Genomic DNA, 26,541 nt, shown 5'->3' on the forward strand with positions numbered 1-26,541 from the left:
AGATTGGATCTCAAACAAGCGTGCTGAGCTTGAATAAAGGAGACTATGAAGGTATGAGAGTGGAATTGATTAGAGTGGACTGGGAAAATAGATTAAAGGGTAAGACGGTACATGATCAGTGGTGTACATTTAAGGAGTTATTTTACAACTTCCAAAAAAAATATATTCCACTGAGGAAAAAAGGGTGTAAAAGAAAAGATAGCAATCCGTGGCTACGTAAAGTAATTAAGGATAGTATCCGACTAAAAACAAGGGCATATAAGGTAGCCAAATCTAGTGGGAGGATAGAAGATTGGGAAGTCTTTAAAAGACAGCAAAAAATAACTAAAAGATTGATTAAGAAAGGGAAGATAGATTATGAAAGTAAATTAGCAAAAAATATAAAAACAGATAGCAAAAGTTTCTATAGTTATATCAAAAGAAAAAGGGTGGCTAAAGTAAATGTTGGTCCCTTAGAGGATGAGTCCGGGAAATTAATGGTGGGAAACATGGAGATGGCAAAAACTCTGAACAAATATTTTGTATCAGTCTTTACGGTAGAGGATACTAAGAATATCCCAACACTGGACAAACAGGGGGCTCTAGGGGGGGAGGAGCTAAATACGATTAAAATCACTAAGGAAGTGGTACTTGGTAAAATAATGGGACTCAAGGCGGATAAATCCCCTGGACCTGATGGCTTACATCCTAGGGTCTTGAGGGAAGTGGCGGTAGGGATTGTGGATGCATTGGTAATAATTTTACAAAACTCCCTGGACTCAGCAAAGGTCCCGGCAGATTGGAAAACTGCTAATGTAACACCCTTATTTAAAAAGGGTAGTAGGCAGAAGGCTGGAAACTATAGACCTGTTAGCCTAACATCTGTGGTTGGTAAAATTTTAGAGTCCATTATTAAGGAGACAGTAACGGGACATTTGGATAAACATAATTTAATAGGACAAACTCAGCATGGTTTCATGAAGGGGAAGTCATGTTTGACAAATTTGCTTGAGTTCTTTGAGGAAGTAACATACAGAGTGGATAAAGGGGAACCAATGGACGTAGTGTATTTAGACTTCCAAAAGGCATTTGACAAGGTGCCACACAAAAGATTATTGCTCAAGATAAAAAATCACGGGATTGGGGGTAATATTCTGGCGTGGGTGGAGGATTGGCTCTCTAACAGAAAGCAGAGAGTTGGGATAAATGGTTCATTCTCAGACTGGCAATCAGTAACTAGTGGTGTTCCGCAGGGGTCAGTGCTGGGTCCCCAACTCTTTACAATCTATATTAACGATTTGGAGGAGGGGACCGAGTGTAACATATCAAAGTTTGCAGATGATGCAAAGATGGGAGGGAAAGTAGTGAGTGAGGAAGACATAAAAAACTTGCAAAGGGACATAGATAGGCTAAGTAAGTGGGCAGAGATTTGGCAGATGGAATACAATACTGGAAAGTGTGAGGTTATGCACTTTGGCAGGAAAAATCATAGAGCAAGTTATTATCTTAATGGCAAGAAACTGGAAAGTACTGTAGTACAAAGGGATCTGGGGGTCCTGGTGCACGAAACTCAAAAAGTTGTATGCAGGTGCAGCAAGTGATCAAGAAGGCCAATGGAATGTTGTCTTTTATTGCTAGGGGGATAGAATATAAAAACAGGGAGGTATTGCTGCAGTTGTATAAGGTATTGGTGAGACCGCACCTGGAATACTGCATACAGTTTTGGTGTCCATACTTAAAGACATACTTGTGCTCAAGTCAGTACAAAGAAGGTTCACTCGGTTAATTCCGGGGATGAGGGGGTGGACATATGATGAGAGGTTGAGTAGATTGGGACTCTACTCATTGGAGTTCAGAAGAATGAGAGGCGATCTTATTGAAACATATAAGATTGTGAAGGGGCTTGATCGGGTGGATGCGGTGAGGATGTTCCCAATGATGGGTGAAACTAGAACTAGGGGGCATAATCTTAGAATAAGGGGCTGCTCCTTCAAAACTGAGATGAGGAGAAACTTCTTCACTCAGAGGGTGGTAGGTTTGTGGAATTTGCTGCCCCAGAAAGCTGTGGAAGCTACATCATTAAATAAATTTAAAACAGAAATAGATAGTTTCCTAGAAGTAAAGGGAATTAAGGGTTACGGGGAGCGAGCAGGAATTTGGACATGAGTCTAGGTTCGGAATGGTCGTGGCCCTGTGGGTAGTGGAGCGGGCCCAGGGGCCGTGTAGCCTGGTTCTGCTCCTACTTCTTGTGTTCTAATTCTGTTAGATTTCAGGAGATGGTTTTATTGCTGTTCCTGGCTGGGGTGGAGATCGCCTTTACAGAAGGTAAGTACTGTAGAAAATATAGGGACAGAGTGATCTCCTGGACGAGTTTCGATCGCCTAGATGGGTCGGAGAGGAATTTCCCAGATTTTTTCTCCGAAATTGGCCATTGGGTTTTTTAAAAATCTGGTTTTTCGCCTCTCCTGGGAGATCACATGGGTTCGGGTGGGATGGAGAGTGATAGTATATTTGAGGTTAGGATCAGATCAGCCATGATCTTATTGAATGGTGGAGCAGGCTCAAGGGGCCGATTGGCCTACTCCTGCTCCTATTTCTTATGTTCTTATACATGCTAGCCTTCAGAGGCATTATCTGCAAATATGGATTCAGCTTCCACATTTATGCTGATGACCTCCAGCTCTACTTTGCTGCCTCCTCCATCAACCTAAAGGTTGTTGCCATACTTTCAAATTGCCTGTCTGATATCAGGACTTGCATGAGCCAAAACTTCCTCAGCAAAACCAGGGACATCCTATTTGGCTCTTGTCAACACCTCTGTGTTCTTGGCCTTGACTCTATCAACCTTCCTAATGACCATCTCATGCTGAGTCAGGTGTGGAACCTTGGTGCTGTGCTTGACTCCGTACTCAGCTCCCTGTACTCATCTCCTCCATTACCAAGGCTGCTTTATTTTATCTCCACCACATTGCCTACATCTTCCCCTTCCAGTGCTGAAACCTTAGTCCATGCCATCATCACTTCAAGGTTTGACTTCTCTAATGCTTTCCTATCTCACCTCCCCACCTCAATTCTTGAGACGATCAACTCCTACAAAACAACACAGAATCTGAACTTACGGACAGAAAAGTCCCACATTTCCAGCACCCTGTACTTTCCAAGCCCTATAAGACTCCTCATACCTCAGCATGTTGATGTCAAAATTGCCCTTGTTTTCAAATCTCTTCATGGCCTCACCTCACCGAACCTTTACAATCTCCTCCTCTTGCCTTATGGTTGCTGCACACACCCTATGATTGTCTAATACAGGGTTTCTCACCTCTTGTCCTTCCACTCCACCTGTGACAACTATTTATTTACTACAATTGTGCCCACTGGAAATCTCTACCTTAGTCTACCCAGTTCCCTCCACCTTGTTGCCTCCCTCCTGCCTTTCAAAAACCTCCTCTTGGTGGTGCCTTCCATTTCCTATCCTAGCCTCTCTATTGTTTGCCCTTTCCCCATTATGTCCTTTTCCTCTGTATTGTAAAGTGCTTTGAGACGTCTTCCTGCACGTGAGGAGCACTATTTAAAGGGAAGTTGTATAATCGGTGTTGGAAACTTACACAATTCCTAGCTTAGTTATTCAGTACCTGATGTATTCTTGTGTAAAGTTATGTGTGTTCTCACAACCATTCTCAAAGGGACCATCAGGCACTGGAACAGTGGCATTCACATCAAAGCTTTCTGTGTTTCCAAAAACAAGCCGCTTTACTTTAAATGAAATATTATTGCAATCCATCAAGGCAATTTCTGCAGGCACACAATAATATGGTCCTCTCTCAGGCAATACTTGCAGAACTGGCTGGGTGAGATGTGGAGAATTGAAAGATGGATACATTCTAGCAATGGGATGGTTAATGAATGCACCAGTGTTTGGTTGCAGTAACCTTGCTGATTCAAGCCACTCGGGGTCTGAAGAGAACACAGGAGATACAATGTTGTCCTCCAGAGCTCGGTCCAGAGCTGCTGCTAGGTCCTCCCTGCACTGCCTCAGTTTCTCAGACATTTTATTCCACTGCATGGGAAAACATAACACAAAATCTAGTTTACTACTTCGCATTAGAAACACATACAGGAGTAATGTGAAGCTACAGGGAACTGGTAACAGAAAATTCATATTGATTTGTAATGTTTTAACTGGTGTAAACAAAAACTATCAACACACCATAGAATGTTCACATTGGGAAGAATTGTTGGAAATTGTCTGATATTTTCACAACTTCATTATGTCTCAAACTGTCATTGTTCTGCATCAGCGTTGTGGTGGTTTTACAGTCAAGCGGATCACAGACAATAACTAAAGTTAATAATATTAGCCCGCATTTTGTGGTGGTAGTGATGGCAAAACTGTCAGTTATCGCCGTCATTACCCCTCTGAAACTGACCGTAACTTCAAGATTCAGTGCATGACGAAAGCTTAAGTTTTTCCACTCTAATATCACTGTTAAACACCCCATAAAAAGTTAGGCCTTGTTGTAATAGGTGTAACTGGGGTTTTAAAGACGTATTGTCTGCTGAACAACCGTTCAGGTGCTGAAAAACTAATTTTATATTTGTGGAATGTCAAATTTCTCCATTATGATAGAAATGACTAGATTTTTAAAATAACAAAAAATATATATTTTAATTTTTTTAACATTTGTTTATGATATTTCAGCTTCTACCTTAACACCATGTATATATCCCAATCTTTATTTCGCTCTCTGTAAAAATTTTAAAAAGTGAAATGATCAGTGCTTTTTATTTCCTGGTTTGCTGTCTGTGAGAATTCTTCAATGTGATTGGCTGCTTAGACAGCTTGATGACATCACTGCTGCTGTACGCTTTTGTCCCCTTTTGACAGCGCTACAATCAAATTAAGATCGAGAAAGCTAAAGTTTTCACCACAGAGATCGCAAGATCTTTGTGTGCAGCTTTCTTCGAGGTCAGCATTGTCATCGCTTTGGTTACAACTATTAAGTTATCTTTGTCATGGCACATATATTTGAAATGGTAAGAAGTATGAATGAGGGGCCAGAATAATCATGGAGCAAGGGAGCGTGGTGCTTGAATACGAGGAGAGTCTAATACTACATTTGGTTTACATTGCTGCGCCAACTTTGGTAGCAGTACAGTAAATTACATAAATCTGCTGCCTCCTGAGGGTTCAAGATTGAACAAAAGAGGTGGTTACTGTGAGCACCTCTAGAGGCAGAGCTGACAAAATGGCAATGTAAATATTGCCACCAGAAGTAGAAATAGAAAGGCCCCGAAAATTCACGGGATCATTTACACCAGTGTTGGGTCGCGGAGGAGGAATTCCACCCACCCATTGCATGCAGTGGTGACCCTGGCAGAGACCACGAGGACAGCTAAATACTCACTGGCATCTCAGTAGTGCAACTCCCATGTAACATGTGAGTACTGTGCTAGGAGGTGTGGAAATTTGTATGGCAGGCCTTTAAAAAGACTGGAAGGGATGAAAATTGCTGTCTGGGGGTGGAGCTGCTAAGTACTCAACGTATTATAAGACTGAGGTAACTGTCAGGTATATGTCATAGATGGCTCATGTGAGATTCTGTGGCACGATTAAAAAATATCTTCAAGTGGAGAACCTGGCAGAGATATCCAAAGATGTGAGCAAGGCATTGCAAAGAAGCAGAAAAGAAGAGCACATGATTTTACCAATCCAGCCTACAGATACGCCTGTACGAAATGCAGCAAAAGAGAGAGATTGCTAGGTGCTCATGGAAGGAAGCCTTAGAAAAGGGTCTTCTGTGCCATGTGGATAGAGGTGGCAGTGGCACCGAGTGACACCTCTCACCCCAGGATGGCAGACCAGTGCTGGAAAACGTTCAATGACTTGACGAAGACAAGCTAAGTAACACACTGATGGCTGTCTCTTTTTTCCTTTAGCACCATGGGCCCCAACACACAGCTGACATTCTGAAATTAATAGCTTCACAAGTAACCCTTCCTACTGCACTGGAGAGGTTCACTAACTCAGTATCTTACAATAGTTGTTGCCATCGCTCCTAACATCAATTACTTGTATGCAGAATCTAAAAACTCCTTCCTACACTTTAACAGGATGATACCACCAGATCTATAACTTTAGTTCTCTGATGTCACCTGGGTGGTATCCCTCAAATGCTAGCCAAAACCGAATGCACTCAAGTTTGTTACAGGGTACCTGTGCACAATGCTTGTGAAAGATAAGGGGAGATCCTGGATATTAGAGAGTTCACCTTTTAGGAGGAGCAGGCCATAGAGATACTGGGGAGGCATGGTGTTCTAGCAGTGATTGATGGTAAAATCCGTGGGACAGTGTCGGCTGCATGTTAGTAGAGCACACCTAGACAGTTGCTGTGGCATTCCTGTGACCTGGTAGTCACACAGGAGCTTCTACACCCTTCTCTATCTCCCTAGTCCAAGTGTTTAATGCTTACCCATTCTTAGCTGATACTCTTTTTCTGCAGAATCATCACAGCAACGGAGAGCTAAGAATTGTGAAGAGGAAGATGATAATAAGAAGGAAGAACAGGAAGGCAGAAATTTCTTCGTCGACTATGATGAAGACAGAGATGATGAGAAAGAGGATGATGATGATGAGAAATAGGATGATGAGGATCAGGCCACACAGGAATCCCTGGAGCAACCTCTTGCTCCATGTTCCTCTGCCTGAACACCCTGAAGTCCTTCCGAGTCACTTGCTTTCTCACTCCCAAGCACCAGCTCGGAATCTGTCGCCTGTGGGGGATTAGATAGTGTTAGTGAGGAAATGACATTGTGCAATTCAGAGCATGAGGGAGCTAGAGGAGTGGGTGAGGATATGTCACCTTCCCAGTGGAGGCTTTGGTTAAAACTGCCCATGGCTTTGGAGTTGTGGGACCCAGAATTCCTGTGTATTCACCTGAAAAGAAGGATGTTCAAGGAACAACACACCTACGTCAGTCTGCACGGATGTGTGATAACTGATTGCTGTGATTCTGGAGTTCACAGCCCTCGTTTGTAGTAACAACATGGAAGCCTTTTCTTTTTTTCAGGAATTAACACAGCAATGTGCAAGATCTTCCCAACCTCAGAAGTAGCCAGAAACCAGTCAATGACTCCACCTCTGTGGAATCTCTGACTGCTGACCTGGTATCAGTAGGGAACCGAATAGACACCCTTCATACTGGCTTTTAGATAATGGGGGCAGCATGCAGGCCGCTGTTTCTTAGGACCTGATAGCTGTCATTAGACCACACAGCCTACTGATCAGTGGACACACAGATCCAGGGCTCAGTAGAATGGTGAAGGTTGGAGACGATATGCATGAGGCTGCCATTTCTCAGGACAGTGCACTATGCAGGCATCTAGCCTTACCCCTCAGAGCACCACGCAAGTGGCACATGTGAGGTGACACTAAGCTGCCCAGGTAGAAGCTCCAGAGATGCAGCCAACAGGGGCTCCCTTCCAGGAGCAAGCTGCCATGAGAACGGACATCCTAGTCCCATGAACCTCTTTTACCACAAGAGCAGGCAATCACCTCTCGTGACATTGCCCTCAGGTTGCACCTAAGAGAAGCACTAAAACAGGAGAATGCAAGGCATGTTTTGACACCTAGGGTAAGTGCGGCATGATGAAAGAGTAGAATGGCTTATGTTCACTTTTGAATTGCTTGTAATAAAACAGAATATGCACTTACTTTGTGGTCACTTATTCAATCAGCTGATTTAAACTTGCATTGTCATATAGGGCCAAAGGGGACTGATGTGATGTTCTAGGATGGGTACTGGGTTGAAAGAGTTGTAATTTATGTGAGGGTGAGGAAAAGGAGTAATGGTAATGAAAAAGGTAGCCTGTGTTTAAACAGATGAGAATGTTTCATTGATAAATTGAGTTCAAACGCCCCTTGCAATTGTCACTGAGGAGTCCTCTGAATTACATTCCTCCTGATGCTCTGTTCCATGCAGATCTGCTTGTAAAGCAGGTAGGGTCACTTCCCCAAGAATCCCTATGTCTTTTTGGATGGTAAAGTTGTGCTTCATATATTAAGGCAGCAAAAGCATCCCTTTGAGACCCAGATGGTCCTCTCAAAGATCACTCTGTTAGAGGCATGTGCCAAGTTGTAGTGCTCCACAGCTGCTGTTCTTGCAACTCTTTGAGGGGTCAGTACCAATGGCAGCAGGATTATGCTTTGTCATCCATAAGCGATCCTTTCACTTGACTATCTTCCTTGAAGAGCTCATGGGGGGCAAAATTCCTGAGAATGAATGCATCACAACAGCTTGCAGCAAATCTGGCATTCACATGAAGGATTCTTTGAATCTGGTCACACACAATCTGAGCATTCAGTGAGTGGTACTCCTTTCTGTTAAGAAAAATGAAGGAGCTAATGGTAGGAACATGCAATGGTATGTGGGTACCCTCCATTTGCACCCTGCATTTTGGCTCATCCAACAACATGACAAAACTGGATGGCCCCATCATGCTGCTGCCTTGCTCGCATGCCAAACTGATCAATTCCACAGCTATCTTAAAAAGGGTGTCAGTTACCTGACAAATGGAATGGCATCCTGGGTGATATTGCACAGAACCCCCGTAGCTGTCTGAAATCAGCCTCTGGCATAAAAGTTAAGTGCGGTTGCAACATTCACGGCCACAGGCTTGGCCACCTGAGATTATCTCAGTAGTATGTCTTCATATAGTAGCTGGCACAGCTCCCCTTTTGCCTTTGTTGAAATGATCCTCACTCTCCATGTGGCCTGCAAATTCTCTGGGGTGGGTAACATCGTGCAGGATGCATCCTCCTCATATTCTGCCTCACTCTCCTTTCCTCCTTCCTTTACTGCTCCTCCTCCTTCTCCATTATAATTACAAATAAAGGACTGCCCAGTGGGAATTAAGGCTAATGGGATCAAGGGGTATGGGGTGAAAGCAGGGACAGGGTACTGAATTTGGATGATCAGCCATGATCGAATTGAATGGCGGAGCAGGCTCGAGGGGCCGAATGGCCTACTCCTGCTCCTATCTTCTATGTTTCTAAGTTTCTATGAATTCTATACCTGGAACTTTTCACTGTGGGTGGGAGGAAAAACAGAGAGGAATTTTCCAGAGTATTTGTTCCCTTAGTGGCCCTGGGCTTTTTTGCCTCTCGCAGGAGATTACATGTCTGCAGGGGGAGGGGGGGGGGGGGAGCGGGGGAGGGGGAAGTTGCTAGTCATGATGCTCCAGCCATCATGAGGCATGGGGCAGGCTTGATGGACCAGTTGGTATTTTCCTACCCGTCAATTTCATATGTTCGTAAAAATATCCCTGTGGTCTCACAGACCCTCAAGCTGTCAGAGGCAAATGCAGCTCTGTCCAGATAGTTTCAGTAATGTGCTCAAAGCTTCTTCAGTCTTTGGCTCCAATGTAAACCATTTCTGCTAGTCTCAGTTGTTAGCCGAGCTTGCTTTTGGCGAGCCGTCTCCTGGGCTGTTCTTTCCACTACTCCCTGCACCTGCTCACTCGTGCTGAGTGCTGCACCAAGTGTTGATCCCTCTAACTCACTCTCCATTCGAACTGGCGGGCCAATCTCTGCGATGGTGCTTGGGAAGGATGGAACAGGTGACAGTGCTTCTTCTGGAGAAATATCCGCCTCTGAATCCTCATCCAGGCCCAGGTGCTGAGAAGGACCTAGAAAAATGGGAAAGGGATAAAAGTTAGCATGGCACTGACAAGCTGGTTTCACTATGCAGCATTAAGTTGTCAGGCCGATTGCTTGAGGTCAATGGAAGGTTCCAAGTGATAGGCAGACACCCTGCTCAGTGGCGCCCGCCCGCCCCCCCCCCCGCCCCCGCCCCCCCCCCCCCCGTTGGTGGAGAAGGATGTGGTAGAGGTCTAGGCATAGATCGTGTACAGAACAGCTCAGATCACATCCTCCTAAAATGATGTCCTTTGTGTCCCTCAAAGATGCGGAATGCTTACAGAAAGAATCATTTGACAAGCAGCCTGACACCAGAGGAGCCATTCCTCCACCGGATTCGCCCACTCCATCATGGCACCTGATTTATTTAAGCACCAGCCCAGGTACATCCACTTGGTTGGTGGGCACTACTGAGACAGAGGGTATATCACTGAGTGAATCACAGAACATCAGTGAGCAGGAGGAGCACAGAGGGTATGATGAGGAAACCACCCTCTCTCCAGGAAGGGGCAGAAATGACAGTACTTGGTTCAGGAGCCTAAGGATCAAGATCTCAGGGGCTCAATCTTTAAAAGATCTATGATTTGCAAACATACATCGCATGTGCAGGCTGTGCAGCAACTCACCCCCATGTTGTATATGGGGGATAAGTTGGAGAAGTTTGTAACCCACATTGGCAACGCACTGCAGGAGACATGGCATTGTGAAAGAATAAGCCATATTCAGAAAAATACACCATTCTACGAAAGAATTCTGATTAAAACATGACATGGCTTGAAAATCTAAAAACCTAACAATGGAGAAGCTGTAAACAGCATACAAGCTATTGAGATAAGATAAGTTGTTGACACTGAATCAATAGCCTTATTGAAGCAGGAGGTTGGAGGTTCCTGAAAGTCTGAAGTTTTGGAAAGAACACAATGGTATACCCTGTTAAAGTGTCTTAAACCAACATTTTGGAAAGAATCACATAAAGATAAAGAAACATATGCCTTCGTAAAAATGACATCAAATGAAACACGGAGACACGAGTCTGTGTTACAACCAGTTGAGGTAATTAAGAAGACAATGGTGCACCCGGTTGAGGTGTTTTTAATTTACACGTTGTTAAAAGATACAAACAGAAGATCTTGGTAAGAATGACATCAAATAGATGCACCAGCCATCACATTGTTTTTGTGTTAAGCTTGAGACACCTACACAGGAGACATAATTCTTAATGCTACCAGCTGAACTGACTGTAAGAATAGCCGAAGTCAACAGAATAATGACTAGAGATAATTAACTTACATCAACAGAAAACTTCAAAGGATATACCACTGAGAAAGAGTATAAAAATTGAACTTTCAAATGGGAAGACAGATTCGCTGTAAGGGGCAAAGTGATTCTCAGGCTTCAGAGGCAAGCTCTGTAAGTCTTCAACTCTTTGTATCTCGGGGATCAAAGGTATCAAAGGTATTTGATTTTGGTGGATATCCTGGAATAAACTAAGAAATGTAAAAATGTAACGAAGTTAAGATTTGAGAATAAGGATCTCTGATAATAGAATTGTAAGATTTTTGTATTTGGAACTGTTAATGTTGCAATTGAAACACCTACTGTAATTACATGTCGGTTCTTTAATAAGTCTATATATTTTTAGAATTGTCTCACATTCTTCTTAGGCAGTCCCTCGGAACCGAAGATTACTTGCTTCCACATTAAAAATGAATTCTCAGGTGACTGATGAGTCTAATGCGGGACCTACAGTCTCTGTCCCAGGTGGGGCAGATGGTGGTTGAAGGGGCAGGTGGGTGGGGTGCTTGGGTTGACGTGCGCTCCTTCCGCTGTTTACACTTGGTTTCCGCTTGCTCCCGGCGAAGAGACTCGAGGGATTCGGCGCCTTCCCGGATGCTTCTCCTCCACTTTGTACGGTCTTGGACCAGGGATTCCCAGGTGTCGGTGGGGAGGTTGCACTTTTTCAAGGAGGCTTTGAGGGTGTCCTTGAAGGGTTTCCTCTGCCCACCTGGGGCTCTCTTGCCGTGTCAGAGCTCCGAGTAGAGCGTTTGTTTTGAGAGTCTCGTATCGGGCATGCGGACGATGTGACCCATCCATCAGAGCTGATCGAGGGTGGTCAAAGCTTCGATGCTGGGGATGTTGGCCTGAGCAAGAACACTGACGTTGGTGCGCCTATCCTGCCAATGGATTTGCAGGATCTTGCAGAGGCAGTGTTGGTGGTACCTCTCCAGTGCTTTGAGGTGCCTGCTGTACATGGTCCATGTCTCTGAGGCATACAGGAGGGCGGGTATTACTACTGCTCTGTAGACCATGAGCTTAGTGCCGGGTTTGAGGTCCTGGTCTTCAAACACTCTCTTCCGAAGGCGACTGAAGGCTGCACTGGCACACTGAAGGTGGTGTTGGACTTTGTCATCGACGTTTGCCCTTGTTGACAGTAGGCTCCCGAGGTATGGAAAGTGGTCCACATTGTCCAAGGCCTTGTCATGGATTTTGATCATCGGGGGGCAGTACTGTGTGGCGGGGGCAGTTTGGTAGAGGACCTTTGTCTTACGGATTGTGTCTCACATAGTACTTCTGTATCAAACTCGTGAACTCAATCTCTGTACACTCTTTGCTGAGGAGTTGCAGAATTCTGGGGGAGTTTTCCAGACCCTCATAATATCCGGAAGGTTACAGTCTAGCTAAACTTATTAAAAGTGCTATCTGGAGGACGGTAACATTTTTAGGTTGTTCCTTTCCTTTAGGGAGAGAGAGTCTGGACCTTTAGACCCAATTAAGCGTCTTTAGGATTCGGCTAACTCAAACTTTAGTTGAAAGTGAACGTCTGGGGAATACGCCTGATCTGGGGTAGCCCTAAAGGGGCTAGGACTAGTAATAATCCCTTCTGTATCACGTGAGGAACACTCTGGTGACTGTGGCAGTCCAGGATAGTTATGTAGCCTCAAGATGTCAGGAAGAAGCCCTAAGGTCAGTTATTATTTCCAGAGTGAAAAGAAAGCATCGCATTTATATTATGCCTTTCACAAATGCAGGATGTTCCAAAGTGCTTCACAGATAATGAAGTATTTTTGAGATGTAGTCAGTGTTGTGATCTAGGCAAACCAGTCAATTTGCACACAGTGAGGTTCAACAAATAGCAGTGAGATAAATTATCACATGATCTGTTTCTAGTGATGTTGGTGGAGGGATGAATATTGGCCAGGGTAACACCCCAGCTATTCTTTGAATAGTAACATAGAAACATAGAAGATAGGAGCAGGAGTAGGCCATTTGGCCCCTCGAGCCTGCTCTGCTATTCAATGCGATCATGGCTGATCATCCAAATTCAGTACCCGGTCCCTGCTTATTCCCCATACCCCTTGATCCCTTTAGCCTTAAGAAATATATCCAACTCCTTCTTGAATATATTTAATGAACTGGCCTCCACCGCCTTCTGTGGTAGAGAATTCCACAGGTTCACCACTCTCTGGGTGAAGAAAATCCTCCTCATTTCTGTCGGGTTGGGTAGGATTGATTGGGGAATGTCACTCAAAGGGTTGACGGTGGATAGGCAATGGCAAGCATTCAAAGACTGCATGGATGAACTACAGAAATTGTTCATCCCAGTTTGGCATAAAAATAAAACAAAAAAGGTGACTCAACCGTGGCTAACAAGGGAAATTAAGGATAGCATAAGATCCAAGGAGAGGACATATAAATTGGCCAGAAAAAGCAGTAAACCTGAGGATTGGGAGCAGTTTAGGATTCAACAAAGGAGGACAAAGGGATTAATTAAGAAGGGGGAAAATAGAATATGAGAGTAAGCTTGCTGGGAACATAAAAACTGACTGTAAAAGCTTTTATAGATATGTGAAGAGAAAAAGATTGGTGAAGTCAAACGTAGGTCCCTTGCAGTCAGAATCAGGGGAATTTATAATGGGTAACAAAGAAATGGCAGACCAATTAAATACATATTTTGGTTCTGTCTTCACAAAGGAGGACACAAATAACCTCCCAGAGATGTCGGGGAACATAGGGTCTGATGAAGGGGAAGAACTGAAAGAAATCAGTATTTGTAAGGAAATGGTGTTAAGGAAATTGATGGGACTGAAGGCCGATAAATCCCTAGGGCTAAGGATAAAGGGTATGCCATTTAGGACAGAAATGAGGAGGAATTTCTTCACCCAGAGAGTGGTGAACCTGTGGAATTCTCTACCACAGAAGGCAGTAGAGGCCAATTCATTAAATATATTCAAGAAGGAGTTGAATATATTTCTTAAGGCTAAAGGGATCAAGGGGTATGGGGAGAAAGCAGGGATGGGGTACTGAATTTGGATAATCAGCCATGATCACATTGAATGGCGGAGCAGGCTCGAGGGGCCGAATGGCCTACTCCTGCTCCTATCTTCTATGTTTCTCTGTTTCTATGTCCTAAATGGCCTACCCTTTATCCTTACACTGTGTCCCCTGGTTCTGGACTCCCCAACCATCGGGAACATCCTTCCTGCATCTAGTCTGTCCAGTTCTGTCAGAATTTTATAAGTTTCAATGAGATCACCTCTCATTCTTCTAAACTCCAGCGAGTACAAGCCCAATCGACCCAATCTCTCCTCATACGTCATTCCTGCCATCCCAGGTATCAGCCTGGTGAATCTTCGCTGAACTCCTTCCATGGCAAGAACAACCTTCCTCAGATAAGGCGACCAAAACTGCACACAATACTCAAAGTGTGGTCTCACCAAGGCCCTGTACAACTGCAGCAAGACATCCTTGTTCCTGTACTCAAACCCTCTCGCTACGAAGGCCAACATACCACTTGCCTTCTTAACCGCCTGCTGCACCTGCATGTTTACCTTCAGCGACTGGTGCACAAGGACACCCAGGTCTCGTTGCAGTTCCCCTTCTCCCAATCTATTGCCATTTAGATAATAATCTGCCTTCCTGTTTTTGCCACCAAAGTGGATAACCTCACATTTATCCACGTTATATTGCATCTGCCATGTTTCTGCCCAATCATCCAACCTGTCCAAATCATACTGGAGTTTCTCGACATCCTCCTCACAGCACACACGCCCACCCAGCTTTGTGTCGTCTGCAAACTTGGAGATATTACATCTACTTCCCTTGTCCAGATCATTTATATATATTGTGAATAGCTGGGGTCCAAGGACCGATCCCTGCGGTACCCCACTAGTCACTGCCTGCCATTCGGAAAAAGACCCGTTTATTCCAACTCTTTGCTTTCTGTCTGCCAACCAGTTCTCTATCCAAGTCAATACCTTGCCCCCAATCCCATGTGCCTTAACTTTACACGCTAATCTCTTATGCGGGACCTTATCGAAGGCCTTCTGAAAGTCCAGATACACCACATCCACTGGTTCTCCCTTATCTATTTTACCAGTTACATCCTCAAAAAATTCCAGTAGATTAGTCAAGCACGATTTACCTTTTGTGAATCCATGTTGACTTTGTCCGATCCTGTCACTGTTTTCCAAGTGCTCTGCTATTACATCTTTTATAATGGACTCTAGCATTTTCCCCACTACCAATGTCAGGCTTACCGGTCTGTAATTCCCCGTTTTCTCTCTACCACCATTTTTGAATAGTGGGGTAACATCAGCTACCCTCCAATCCATGGGTACTGTTCCAGATTCCATCGAATGTTGGAAGATGATCAGCAATGCATCTACTATTTCTAGGGCCACTTCCTTAAGTACCCTAGGATGTAGATTATCAGGCCCTGGGGGATTTATCGGCCTTCAATCCCATCAATTTCCCTAACACCATTTCCTTACAAATACTGATTTCTTTCAGTTCCTCCCTTTCATCAGACCCTATGTTCCCTGGCATCTCTGGGAGGTTATTTGTGTCCTCCTTTGTGAAGACAGAACCAAAATATGTATTTAGTTGGTCTGCCATTTCTTTGTTCCCCATTATAAATTCCCCTGATTCTGACTGCAAGGGACCTACGCTTGACTTCACCAATCTTTTTCTCTTCGCATATCTATAAAAGCTTTTACAGTCAGTTTTTATGTTCCCTGCAAGCTTACTCTCATATTCTATTTTCCCCTTCTTAATTAATCCCTTTGTCCTCCTTTGTTGAATCCTAAACTGCTTCCAATCCTCAGGATTATTGCTTTTTCTGGCCAATTTATATGTCCTCTCCTTGGATCTTATGCTATCCCTATTTTCCCTTGTTAGCCACAGTTGAGTCACCTTTTTTGTTTTATTTTTATGCCAAACTGGGATGAACAAATTCTGTAGTTCATCCATGCAGTCTTTGAATGTTTGCCATTGCCTATCCACCGTCAACCCTTTGAGTGACATTCCCCAATCAATCCTACCCAACTCGCGCCTCAGACCATCGTAGTTTCCTTTATTTAAATTGAGGACCCTAGTCTCTGAGTCAACTACTTCATTCTCCATCTTAATGAAAAATTCGATCATATTATGATCGCTCCGACCCAAGGGGCCTCGTACAACAAGATTGCTAATTAATCCTTTCTCATTACATAATACCCAGTCTAAGATGGCCTGATCTCTGGTTGGTTCCTCGACATATTGGTCCAGGAAACCATCCCGTAAACACTCTAGGAATTCCTCCTCCACATTATTGTTACTAATTTGGTTAGCGCAATCTATATGTAGATTAAAGTCACCCATGATGACTGCTGTGCCCTTATTGCACACTTCTTTAATTTCCCTTTTAATGCCATCCCCAACCTCCGCCTTACTGTTTGGAGGTCTATATATCACTCCCACTAACATTTTCTGCCCCTTGGTATTTCTCAATTCTACCCATACAGATTCCACATCATCAGAGCTAATATCCTTCCTTACAATTGTGTTAATCCCTTCTTTAACCAGTAATGAGGGAGTGCTGTACTGTTGGGCCTTTTGGATGAGATGTTAAACTGAGGCCACATCTGCCCTCTGAGGTGGACATAAAAGATCTCACGCCTATCTATTCCCCACCTCCCTTTCCTTTTTTCCTATCTTTTCTGAATATCGAATACCCCTGGATGTTGAGTTCCCAGCCTTGGCCATCCTTGAGCCACGTTTCCGTAATCCCAACCAAATCATATTCGTTTACCTCTATTTGCGCAGCTAATTCATCCACCTTATTACGAATGCTCCTCGCATTAAGACATAAGCCTTCAGGCTTGTTTTTTTAACGCTCTTAGACCTATTAGAATTATTAGTTACTGTGGCCATGTTTGATTTAAACCGTTGATTTCTCTGACTGCCACTTTTGTTTTTCTCCTTCCTAACTTTTGCTTTTATCCTTGTTTCCCTTTCCTCTGTCTCCCTGCTCAGGTTCCCAACCCCCGGCCATTTTAGTTTAAACTCTCCCCAACAGCACTAGCAAACACTCCCCCTAGGACATTGGTTCCAGCCCTGCCCAGGTGCAAACCGTCCGGTTTGAACTGGTCCCACCTCCCCCAGAACCAGTTCCAATGTCCCAGGAACTTGAATCCCTCCCCGTTGCACTATTCCTCTAGCCACGTATTCATCTGAAATATCCTTCTATTTCTACTCTGACTGGCACGTGGCACTGGTAGCAATCCTGAGATTACTACCTTTGAGGTCCTATTTTTTAATTTACCTCCTAACTCCCTATATTCAGCTTTTAGGACCTCATCCCGGTTTTTACCTATATCGTTGGTACCTATATGCACCACGACAACTGGCTGTTCACTCTCCCCTTCCAAGATGTTCTGCAGCCGCTCCGAGACATCCTTGACCCTTGCACTAGGGAGGCAACACGCCATCCTGGAGTCTTGCTTGCGGCCGCAGAAACGCCTATCTATTCCCCAGCATGAGATCTTTTATGTCCGCTTTAGAGGGCAGATGTGGCCTCAGTTTAACATCTCATCCAAAAGGCCCAACAGTACAGCACTCCCTCAGAACTGCACTGAAGTATCAGCCTGGATTATGACCTCAAGTGTCTGGAGTAGTGCTTGAACCCATAACCTTCGGACTTAGAGATGAGAGTGCTATCACTGAGCCAAAGCTGACACCAGTGGTAGAAATAACTGCTTCCATAGATACCTTGAAGATGAGCCCCTCCTCAGGACTTAATTGGGGCTAGTCAACCCGCTCTCATGTAGACCATTAGCATAACTGAGCCTATGCCCAAGGAGTGGTCGCAGATGTCGCAGTGACAGTGCACATGCATAATGCAGTCACCTTCAATGCCAGCATAGAAGACAGCTTCTGGTCTGGTAGAAATTGTATGCACCAGCAATGTGATACCGCAAGCAGGTCCTGCAAGAACATTACGTAATTGAGACACCATCTCAGTTCTTCAGGACTAAATCGGTACAATCCCAGTTACAAAACTCATAACCTCCTGACACTGAGGTTGCATCACATAGGTGTAAGAGGTTAGAGTCATGAGTGAGGAGTTTTTGGTACAAAGGGTAGTCACGGTGCTAAGAAATAGCAACAGTAGTAGGGCATAATGAAGGGACAAGATGGTAGTAAACATGTACATATCTGGCAATTTGGTTTATTTATATATTTTTTCCAATGACGCCTCCTGTTAACTCTTGTATATGGTAATTCATGTTTGTTACTGTCCTCGTCCAGAGAGAATATTAGAGATATTACAGATTTACTGAATGGTTGTCTGAGAGCAAGGCAAGGGATCATGAAAGACTTTATTCTGTCATGCTGGTGGAAGGCACCCTCTTTATTGAAAAATGTTGATGATCTCCTGCCTGATGGCACGTGCCGGTTCCAGTAGGGTGTCCAGCCCCACCTACTCTCTCTCCTAGGTGTCTTCACCTTGAGCAGGGGATTGACCACCATTACCCTCATCCTCTCACTTTCTCTGCTTTGTAATGGCTAAATTATGGAAGATGCAGCAAGCCACTACAATTCTGAAGTGTACTCCAGAGCTCCCATGACTGTCCAGGCAACAAAAACAGGACTTAAGGATTTCAATGGTCTGTTCCATCTTGATCTGGTAGCACCCAAAGCCTCATTGAACTTGTTTTTGGCCTCTGTCCTCAGGCTGAAAAGGAGATATCAGCCAAGGCTGAAGTGGGTGCCCTGGTCTTCCCCTATCAGTTATCCTGTCATATCGCTCTGGCTGAGGAGTGCCGGTATCCAAGAGTAAACAAATCTTAGCTATTCCCTGGGTAGTATGCATTGACATGCAGAATGTGATGCTTGCACCACTATCTAGACATTAAGGGAATTAAATCCTGTTGATGAAGTTGGTGGAACTTTCAAACGGGGCTTTTATAGCACTTGTGAGTAGCAAACCATGTGGAAGAAGTTGATGGCTCTCTATCTCTGCTTTGCTGGCTCCATGTGGAACTGAATAAACTCAGGTGTCCCTGAACAGGGCATCCATGACCTGTCTAATGCAGTGATGAACTGCTGACTGACTAATATTATTGCTGTTGCCTGGAAGCATCTGGATGCATAAACATTAAGTGCTGTTGTCACCTTCACACTCACAGACTGTCTGTGCACCTGGTGCAATGAGGCTGCAAGTCCAGATCCCACAGCTGGCATAACTCTGTCAGGGAAAACACAGCTTTCTCAGGCAATGCCTATAGGAAATATCCAGATGGACCATTGTAGTCTGTAAACCCTATGGCATGGCATGGATAGCTGTGGGTTGGGGTTGCCTGCATGCATGATATTACACACTCTTGGCTTCCATCCTTTCCTCATCCATGTTGGCATCATCCTCCTCTTCAAAGCACAGGAACAATGGAATCCCCAGAGGAAAATTCATTATTTCACTATGTACAGTTCACTTTAAGCTCTCAGCAGGTTTCATAAATTATTTTTAAATGCTCAGATACTGCACCTTCTAAGTATTGGAAGTGATTATAAGCTAAGACAGTGTTGGAGAATCACACTCCTATGTGGCATTTCACCTTCCTGATTTCTTCCTGCCTGTGAGGTACTAAACAGGCTCAGCACTGCTACCTGAATAGTAGTGATGATTTTCAGTGGTGGTCAGTGGGCAGAATTAAGGGAATGGTAGCATAGTGGTAATGTCACTAGGCTAGTAATCCAATAGGCCTGGACTAATGATCCAGAGGCGTGAGTTCAAATCTCACCATAGCAGCTGGGGAAATTAAATTCAGTTAATTAAATAAATCTGGAATAAAAAAAACTAGTATCAGTAATGGCAACCATGAAACTATCGGATTGTCGTAAAAACCCATCTGATTCACTAATGCCCTTACGGGAAGAAAATCTGCCGTCCTTACCCGGTCGGGCCTATATGTGACTCCAGACCCACAGCAATGTGGTTGACTCTTAACTGCCCTCTGAAATGGCCGAGCAAGCCACTCAGTTGTAACAAACTGCTACAAATCAAAATAATAAAAATGAAACCGGGCAGACCACTCGGCACCGGCTACGGACACGGTAACGGCACACCCAGCCCAGTCAACCCTGCAAAGTCCTCCTCACCAACATTTGGGGACTTGTGCCATAATTGAGAGAGCTGTCCCACAGACTAGTCAAGCAACAGCCTGACATAGTCATACTCACAGAATCATACCTTTCAGCCAATGTCCCAAACACCTCCATCACCATCCCTGGGTATGTCCTGTCCCACCGGCAGGACAGACCCACCAGGGGTGGCGGCACCGTGGTATACAGTCGGGAAGGAATAGCCCTGGGAGTCCTCTACATTGACTCCGGACCCAATGAAGTCTCATGGCTTCAGGTCAAGCATTGGCAAGGAAACCGCCTGCTGATTACCACCTACCGCCCTCCCTCAGCTGATGAATCAGTACTCCTCCATGTTGAACACCACTTGGATGAAGCACTGAGAGTAGCAAGGGCACAGAATGTACTCTGGATGGGAGACTTCAATGTCCATCACCAAGAGTGGCTCGGTAGCACCACTACTGACCGAGCTCGTCGAGTCCTGAAGGACAGAGGTAGTCTGGGCCTGCGACAGGTGGTGAGAGAACCAACACGAGGGAAAACCCTACTTGACCTCGTCCTCACCAATCTACCTGTCGCAGATGCATCCGTCCATGACAGTATTGGTAGCAGTGACCATTGCACAGCCATTGTGGAGACGAAGTCCCGTCTTCACACTGAGGACACCCTCCATCGTGTTGTGTGGCATTACCACCGTGCTAAATGGGAGTGTTTCAGAACAGATCTAGCAGCTCAAAACTGGGCATCCATGAGGCGCTGTGGGGCAGCAGCAGAATTGTATTCCACCACAATCTGTAACCTCATGGCCTGGCATTATCCCTCACTCTATCATTGCCATCAAGCCAGGGGACCAACCCTAGTTCAATGAAGAATGTAGAAGAGCATGCCAGGAGCAGCACCAGGCATATCTAAAAATGAGGTGCCAACCTGGGGAAGCTGCAACACAGGACTACATGCATGCTAAAAAGTGGAAGCAGCATGCTATAGACAGGGCTAAGCGATCCCACAATCAACGGATCAGATCAAAGTTCTGCAGTCCTGTCACATCCAATCGTGAATGGTGGTGGACCATTAAACAACTAACGGGAGGAGGCGGCTCCATGAATATCCCCATCCTCAATGATGGCAAAGTTCAGCACGCGAGTGCAAAAGACAAGGCTGAAGTGCTTGCAACCACCTTCAGCCAGAAGTGCCGAGTGGATGATCCATATCGGCCTCCTCCTGAGGTCCCCTCCATCACAGAAGCCAGTCTTCAACCAATGTGATTCACTCCACGTGCTATCAAGAAATGGCTGAGCACACTGGATACAGCAAAGGCTATGGGCCCTGATAACATATCGGCTATCGTGCTGAAGGCTTGTGCTCCAGAACTAGCCGCGCCTCTAGCCAAGATGTTCCAGTACAGCTACAACACTGGCATCTATCCGACAATGTGGAAAACTGCCCAGGTATGTCCTGTCCACAAAAAGCAGGACAAATCCAATCCAGCCAATTACTGCCCCATCAGACTACTCTCAATCATCAGCAAAGTGATGGAAGGTGTCATCGACGGTGCTATCAAGCGGCACTTACTCACTGATGCCCAGTTTGGGTTCCGCGTAAGACCACTCGGCTGCCGACCTCATTACAGCCTTGGTCCAAACATGGACAAAGGAGCTGAATTCCAGAGGAGAAGCGAGAGTGACTGCCCTCAACATCAAGGCAGCATTTGACCGAGTGTGGCATGAAAGAGCCCGAGTAAAACTGAAGTCAATGGGAATCGGGGGGGGGGGCAAATTCTCCACTGATTGGAGTCATACCCAGCACAAAGGAAGATAGTTGTGGTGGTTGAAGGTCAATCATCACAGCCCCAGGACATCGCTGCAGGAGTTCCTCAGGGCAGTGTCCTAGGCCCAACCATCTTCAGCTGCTTCATCAATGACCTTCCCTCCAACATAAGGTCAGAAATAGGGATGTACACTGATGACTGCACAGTGTTCAGTGCCATTCACAACTCCTCAGATAATGAAGTAGTCCATGCCTGCATGCAACAAGACCTGGACGACATTCAGGCTTGGGCTGATAAGTGGCAGGTAACATTCGCACCACACAAGTGCCAGGCAATGACTATCTCCAACAAGCGAGAGTCTAACCACCGCCCCTTCACATTCAATGGCATTACCATCGCCAAATCCCCCACCATCAACATCCTGGGGGTTACCATTGACCAGAAACTTAACTGGATCAGCCACATAAATACTGTGGCAACAACAGCAGGTCAGAGGTTTGGTATTCTGCGGCGAGTGTCTCACCTCCTGACTCCCCAAAGCCTTTCTACCATTTACAAGGCACATGTAAGGAGTTTGATGGAATACTCTCCACTTGGTTGGTGTCGGGAGCAGTGAGACCGGAGACCCAGTGAGTATTTAAACTCACTTTCGCGGGCTTTCTTTGCAGAGGCTGGTGTGGGGAGCAGTGAGACCGGAGACCCAGTGAGTATTTAAACTCACTTTCGCGGGCTTTTTAACACAGGCTTACCAATCTCAGACCGGTGGCGGCGTTCCAGAGCCACGTCACGATTCAAAACATGATGCGGGCAGGAGGGAGCAGCTGATTGGGTGAGTACGGCCAGGGAGTATTTATACTACTCTATAGTTTGACAGTTAAGGTTCATAGTTTATAAAGTTTAGAAGGTCTTAATTTTTTTGTGGTTATAGTTTCTAGTGCTAGTAACCAAGGGCCCTTGAGTATATCATTTAATTGTACTGTAATTGGTGGTATTGATTTGATTTAAGTTAATTTAAATTAATTGAAGGGTAAGTCATGGCAGGAGAGCACGGCCCCGAGGCATGCTCCTCCTGCACTATGTGGGAAATCAGGGACACTTCCTGTGTCTCTGACGACCATGTGTGCGGGAAGTATATCCAGCTGCAGCTACTGGCACACCGCATTGTGGCGCTGGAGCTGCGAATGGATACATACTGGAGCATTCGCGATGCTGGGGACGTCATGGATAGCACGTTTAGGGAGTTGGTCACACCGCAGGTAAAGGCTGCACAGGCAGGAAGAGAATGGGTGACCTCCAGGCAGAGTAGTAGGCGCAGGCAGGTAGTGCAGGGGTCCCCTGTGGCCATCTCCCTCTCAAATAGATATACCGCTTTGGATATTGTTGGGTGGGGGTGGCTTCTCAGGGGAAGACAGCAGCAGCCAACTTCCTGGCACCGTGGGTGGTTCTGCTGCACAGGACAGGAGGAAGAAGAGTGGGAGAGCTATAGTAATAGGAGATTCTATTGTAAGGGGAATAGATAGGTGTTTCTGTGGCCGCAAACGAGACTCCAGGATGGTATGTTGCCTCCCTGGTGCAAGGGTCAAGGATGTCTCGGAGCGGCTGCAGAGCATTCTGGAGGGGGAGGGTGAGCAGCCAGTTGTCGTGGTGCATATAGGTACCAACAATATAGGTAAAAACCGGGACGAGGTCCTAAAAGCTGAATATAGGGAGTTAGGAGGTAAATTAAAAAATAGGACCTCAAAGGTAGTAATCTCAGGATTGCTACCAGTGCCACGTGCCAGTCAGAGTAGAAATAGAAGGCTATTTCAGATGAATACGTGGCTAGAGGAATAGTGCAACGGGGAGGGATTCAAGTTCCTGGGACATTGGAACTGGTTCTGGGGGAGGTGGGACCAGTTCAAACCGGACGGTTTGCGCCTGGGCAGGGCTGGAACCAATGTCCTAGGGGGAGTGTTTGCTAGTGCTGTTGGGGAGGGTTTAAACTAAAATGGCAGGGGGGTGGGAACCTGTGCAGGGAGACAGAGGAATGGGAAACAAGGATAGAAGCAAAAGACAGGAAGGAGAAAAGCAAAAGTGGCAGGCAGAGAAGTCAAGGGTTTAAATCAAACATGGCCACAGTAAATAATAATTCTAAAAGGTCTAAGAGTGTTAAAAAAAACAAGCCTGAAGGCTTTGTGTCTTAATGCGAGGAGCATTCGTAATAAGGTGGATGAATTAGCTGCGCAAATAGATGTAAATGGATATGATATGATTGGGATTACGGAAACATGGCTCCAGGGTGACCAAGGCTGGGAACTCAACATCCAGGGTTATTCAATATTCACGTAAGACGGGCAAAAAGGAAAAGGAGGTGGGGTAGCATTGCTGGTTAAAGAGGAGATTAAGGAAGGATATTAGCTCTGATGACGTGGAATCTGTATGGGTAGAGCTGAGAAATACCAAAGGGCAGAAAACGTTAGTGGGAGTTGTATACAGACCCCAAAACAGTAATGCCGAGGTTGGGGATGGCATTAAATGGGAAATTAGAGATGCGTGCAATAAGGGCACAGCAGTTATCATGGGTGACTTTAATCTACATATAGATTGGGCTAACCAAATTATTAACAATACTGTGGAGAAGGAATTCCTGGAGTGTATACAGGATGGTTTCCTGGACCAATATGTCGAGGAACCAACTAGAGATCAGGCCATCTTAGACTGTGTATTATGTAATGAGAAAGGATTAATTAGCAATCTTGTTGTGTGAGGCCCCTTGGGGCGGAGCGATCATAATATGATAGAATTCTTCATTAAGATGGAGCGTGAAGGATTTGACTCAGAAACTAGGGTCCTGAATTTAAATAAAGGAAACTACGATGGTATGAGGCGCGAGTTGGGTAGGATGGATTGAGGAATGTTACTTAAAGGGTTGATGGTGGATAGGCAATGGCAAACATTTAAAGATTGCATGGATGAACTACAGAATTTGTTCATCCCTGTTTGGCATAAAAATAAAACAAAAAAGGTGACTCAACCATGGCTAACAAGGGAAATTAGGGATAACATAAGATCCAAGGAGAGGACATATAAATTGGCCAGAAAAAGCAGCAAACCTGAGGATTGGGAGCAGTTTAGGACTCAGCAAAGGAGGACAAAGGGATTAATTAAGAGGGGGGAAATAGAGTATGAGAGTAAGCTTTCAAGGAACATAAAAACTGACTGTAAAAGCTTCTATAGATATGTGAAGAGAAAAAGATTGGTGAAGTCAAGCGTAGGTCCCTTGCAGTCAGAATCAGGGGAATTTATAAATGGGAACAAAGAAATGGCAGACCAATTAACTACATACTTTGGTTCTGTCTTCACAAAGGAGGACACAAATAACCTCCCAGAGATGTCGGGGAACATAGGGTCTAATGAGAGGGAGGAACTGAATGAAATCAGTATTTGTAGGGAAATGGTGTTAGGGAAATTGACGGGATTGAAGGCCGATAAATCCCCAGGGCCTGATAATCTACATCCTAGGGTACTTAAGGAAGTGGCCCTAGAAATAGTAGATGCATTGCTGGTCACCTTCCAAAATTCTATAAACTTTGGAACAGTTCCCATGGATTAGAGGGTAGCAAATGTTACCCCACTATTCAAAAAAGGTGGTAGAGAGAAAACGGGGAATTATAGCCTGACATCGGTAGTGGGGAAAATGCTAGAATCCATTATAAAAGATGTAATAGCAGAGCACTTGGAAAACAGTGACAGGATCGGACAAAGTCAACATGGATTTACAAAAGGTAATTCGTGCTTGACTAATCAACTGGAATTTTTTGAGGATGTAACTGGTAGAATAGATAAGGGAGAATCAGTGGATGTGGTGTATTTGGACTTTCAGAAGGCTTTCGATAAGGTCCCGCATAAGAGATTAGCATGCAAAGTTAAAGCACATGGTATTGGGGGTAAGGTACTGACTTGGATAGAAAACTGGCTGGCAGACAGGAAGCAAAGAGTTGGAATAAACGGGTCTTTTTCCGAGTGGCAGGCAGTGACTAGTAGGGTACCGCAGGGATCGGTCCTAGGACCCCAGCTATTCACAATACATATTAATGATCTAGACGAGGGAACTAGATGTAATATCTCCAAGTTTGCAGACGACACAAAGCTGGGTGGGCGTGTGTGCTGTGAGGAGGATGCCGAGAAACTCCAGTATGATTTGGACAGGTTGGGTGATTGGGCAGATGCATGGCAGATGCAGTATAATGTGGATAAATGCGAGGTTATTCACTTTGGTGGCAAAAACAGGAAGGCAGATTATTATCTGAACGGCAACAGATTGGGAGAAGGGGAAGTGCAATGAGACCTGGGTGTCCTTGTGCACCAGTCGCTGAAGGTAAGCATGCAGGTGCAGCAGGCGGTTAAGGCGGCAAATGGTATGTTGGCCTTCGTAGCGAGAGGATTCGAGTACAGGAACAAGGATGTCTTGCTGCAGTTGTACAGGGCCTTGGTGAGACCACATCTTGAGTATTTTGTGCAGTTTTGGTCGCCTTATCTGAGGAAGGATGTTCTTGCCATGGAGGGAGTGCAGCGAAGATTCACCAGACTGATACCTGGGATGGCAGGAATGACGTATGAGGAGAGATTGGGTCGATTGGGCTGATACTCGCTGGAGTTTAGAAGAATGAGAGGGGATCTCATTGAAACTTATAAAATTCTAACAGGACTAGACGGACTA

General features: G+C 45.1%; 1 protein-coding gene across 1 annotated transcript in view; it reads right to left on the reverse strand.

Moving 5' to 3' along the window:
• LOC147111274 (uncharacterized protein C3orf62 homolog) overlaps positions 1-26,541 on the reverse strand; it is a 92,124-nt gene that overhangs the window by 10,127 nt on the left and 55,456 nt on the right. Inside the window, exon 2 of the mRNA XM_086002025.1 lies at positions 3,612-4,036. Within this exon, the coding sequence (XP_085858151.1) occupies positions 3,612-4,036 (425 nt within the window). The remainder of the gene's footprint in view (positions 1-3,611; positions 4,037-26,541) is intronic.

This window comes from Somniosus microcephalus, chromosome 11 (assembly GCF_052327205.1).
Source record: "Somniosus microcephalus isolate GS21.2 chromosome 11, FLI_Smic_1.0, whole genome shotgun sequence".
NCBI lineage: Eukaryota > Metazoa > Chordata > Chondrichthyes > Squaliformes > Somniosidae > Somniosus > Somniosus microcephalus.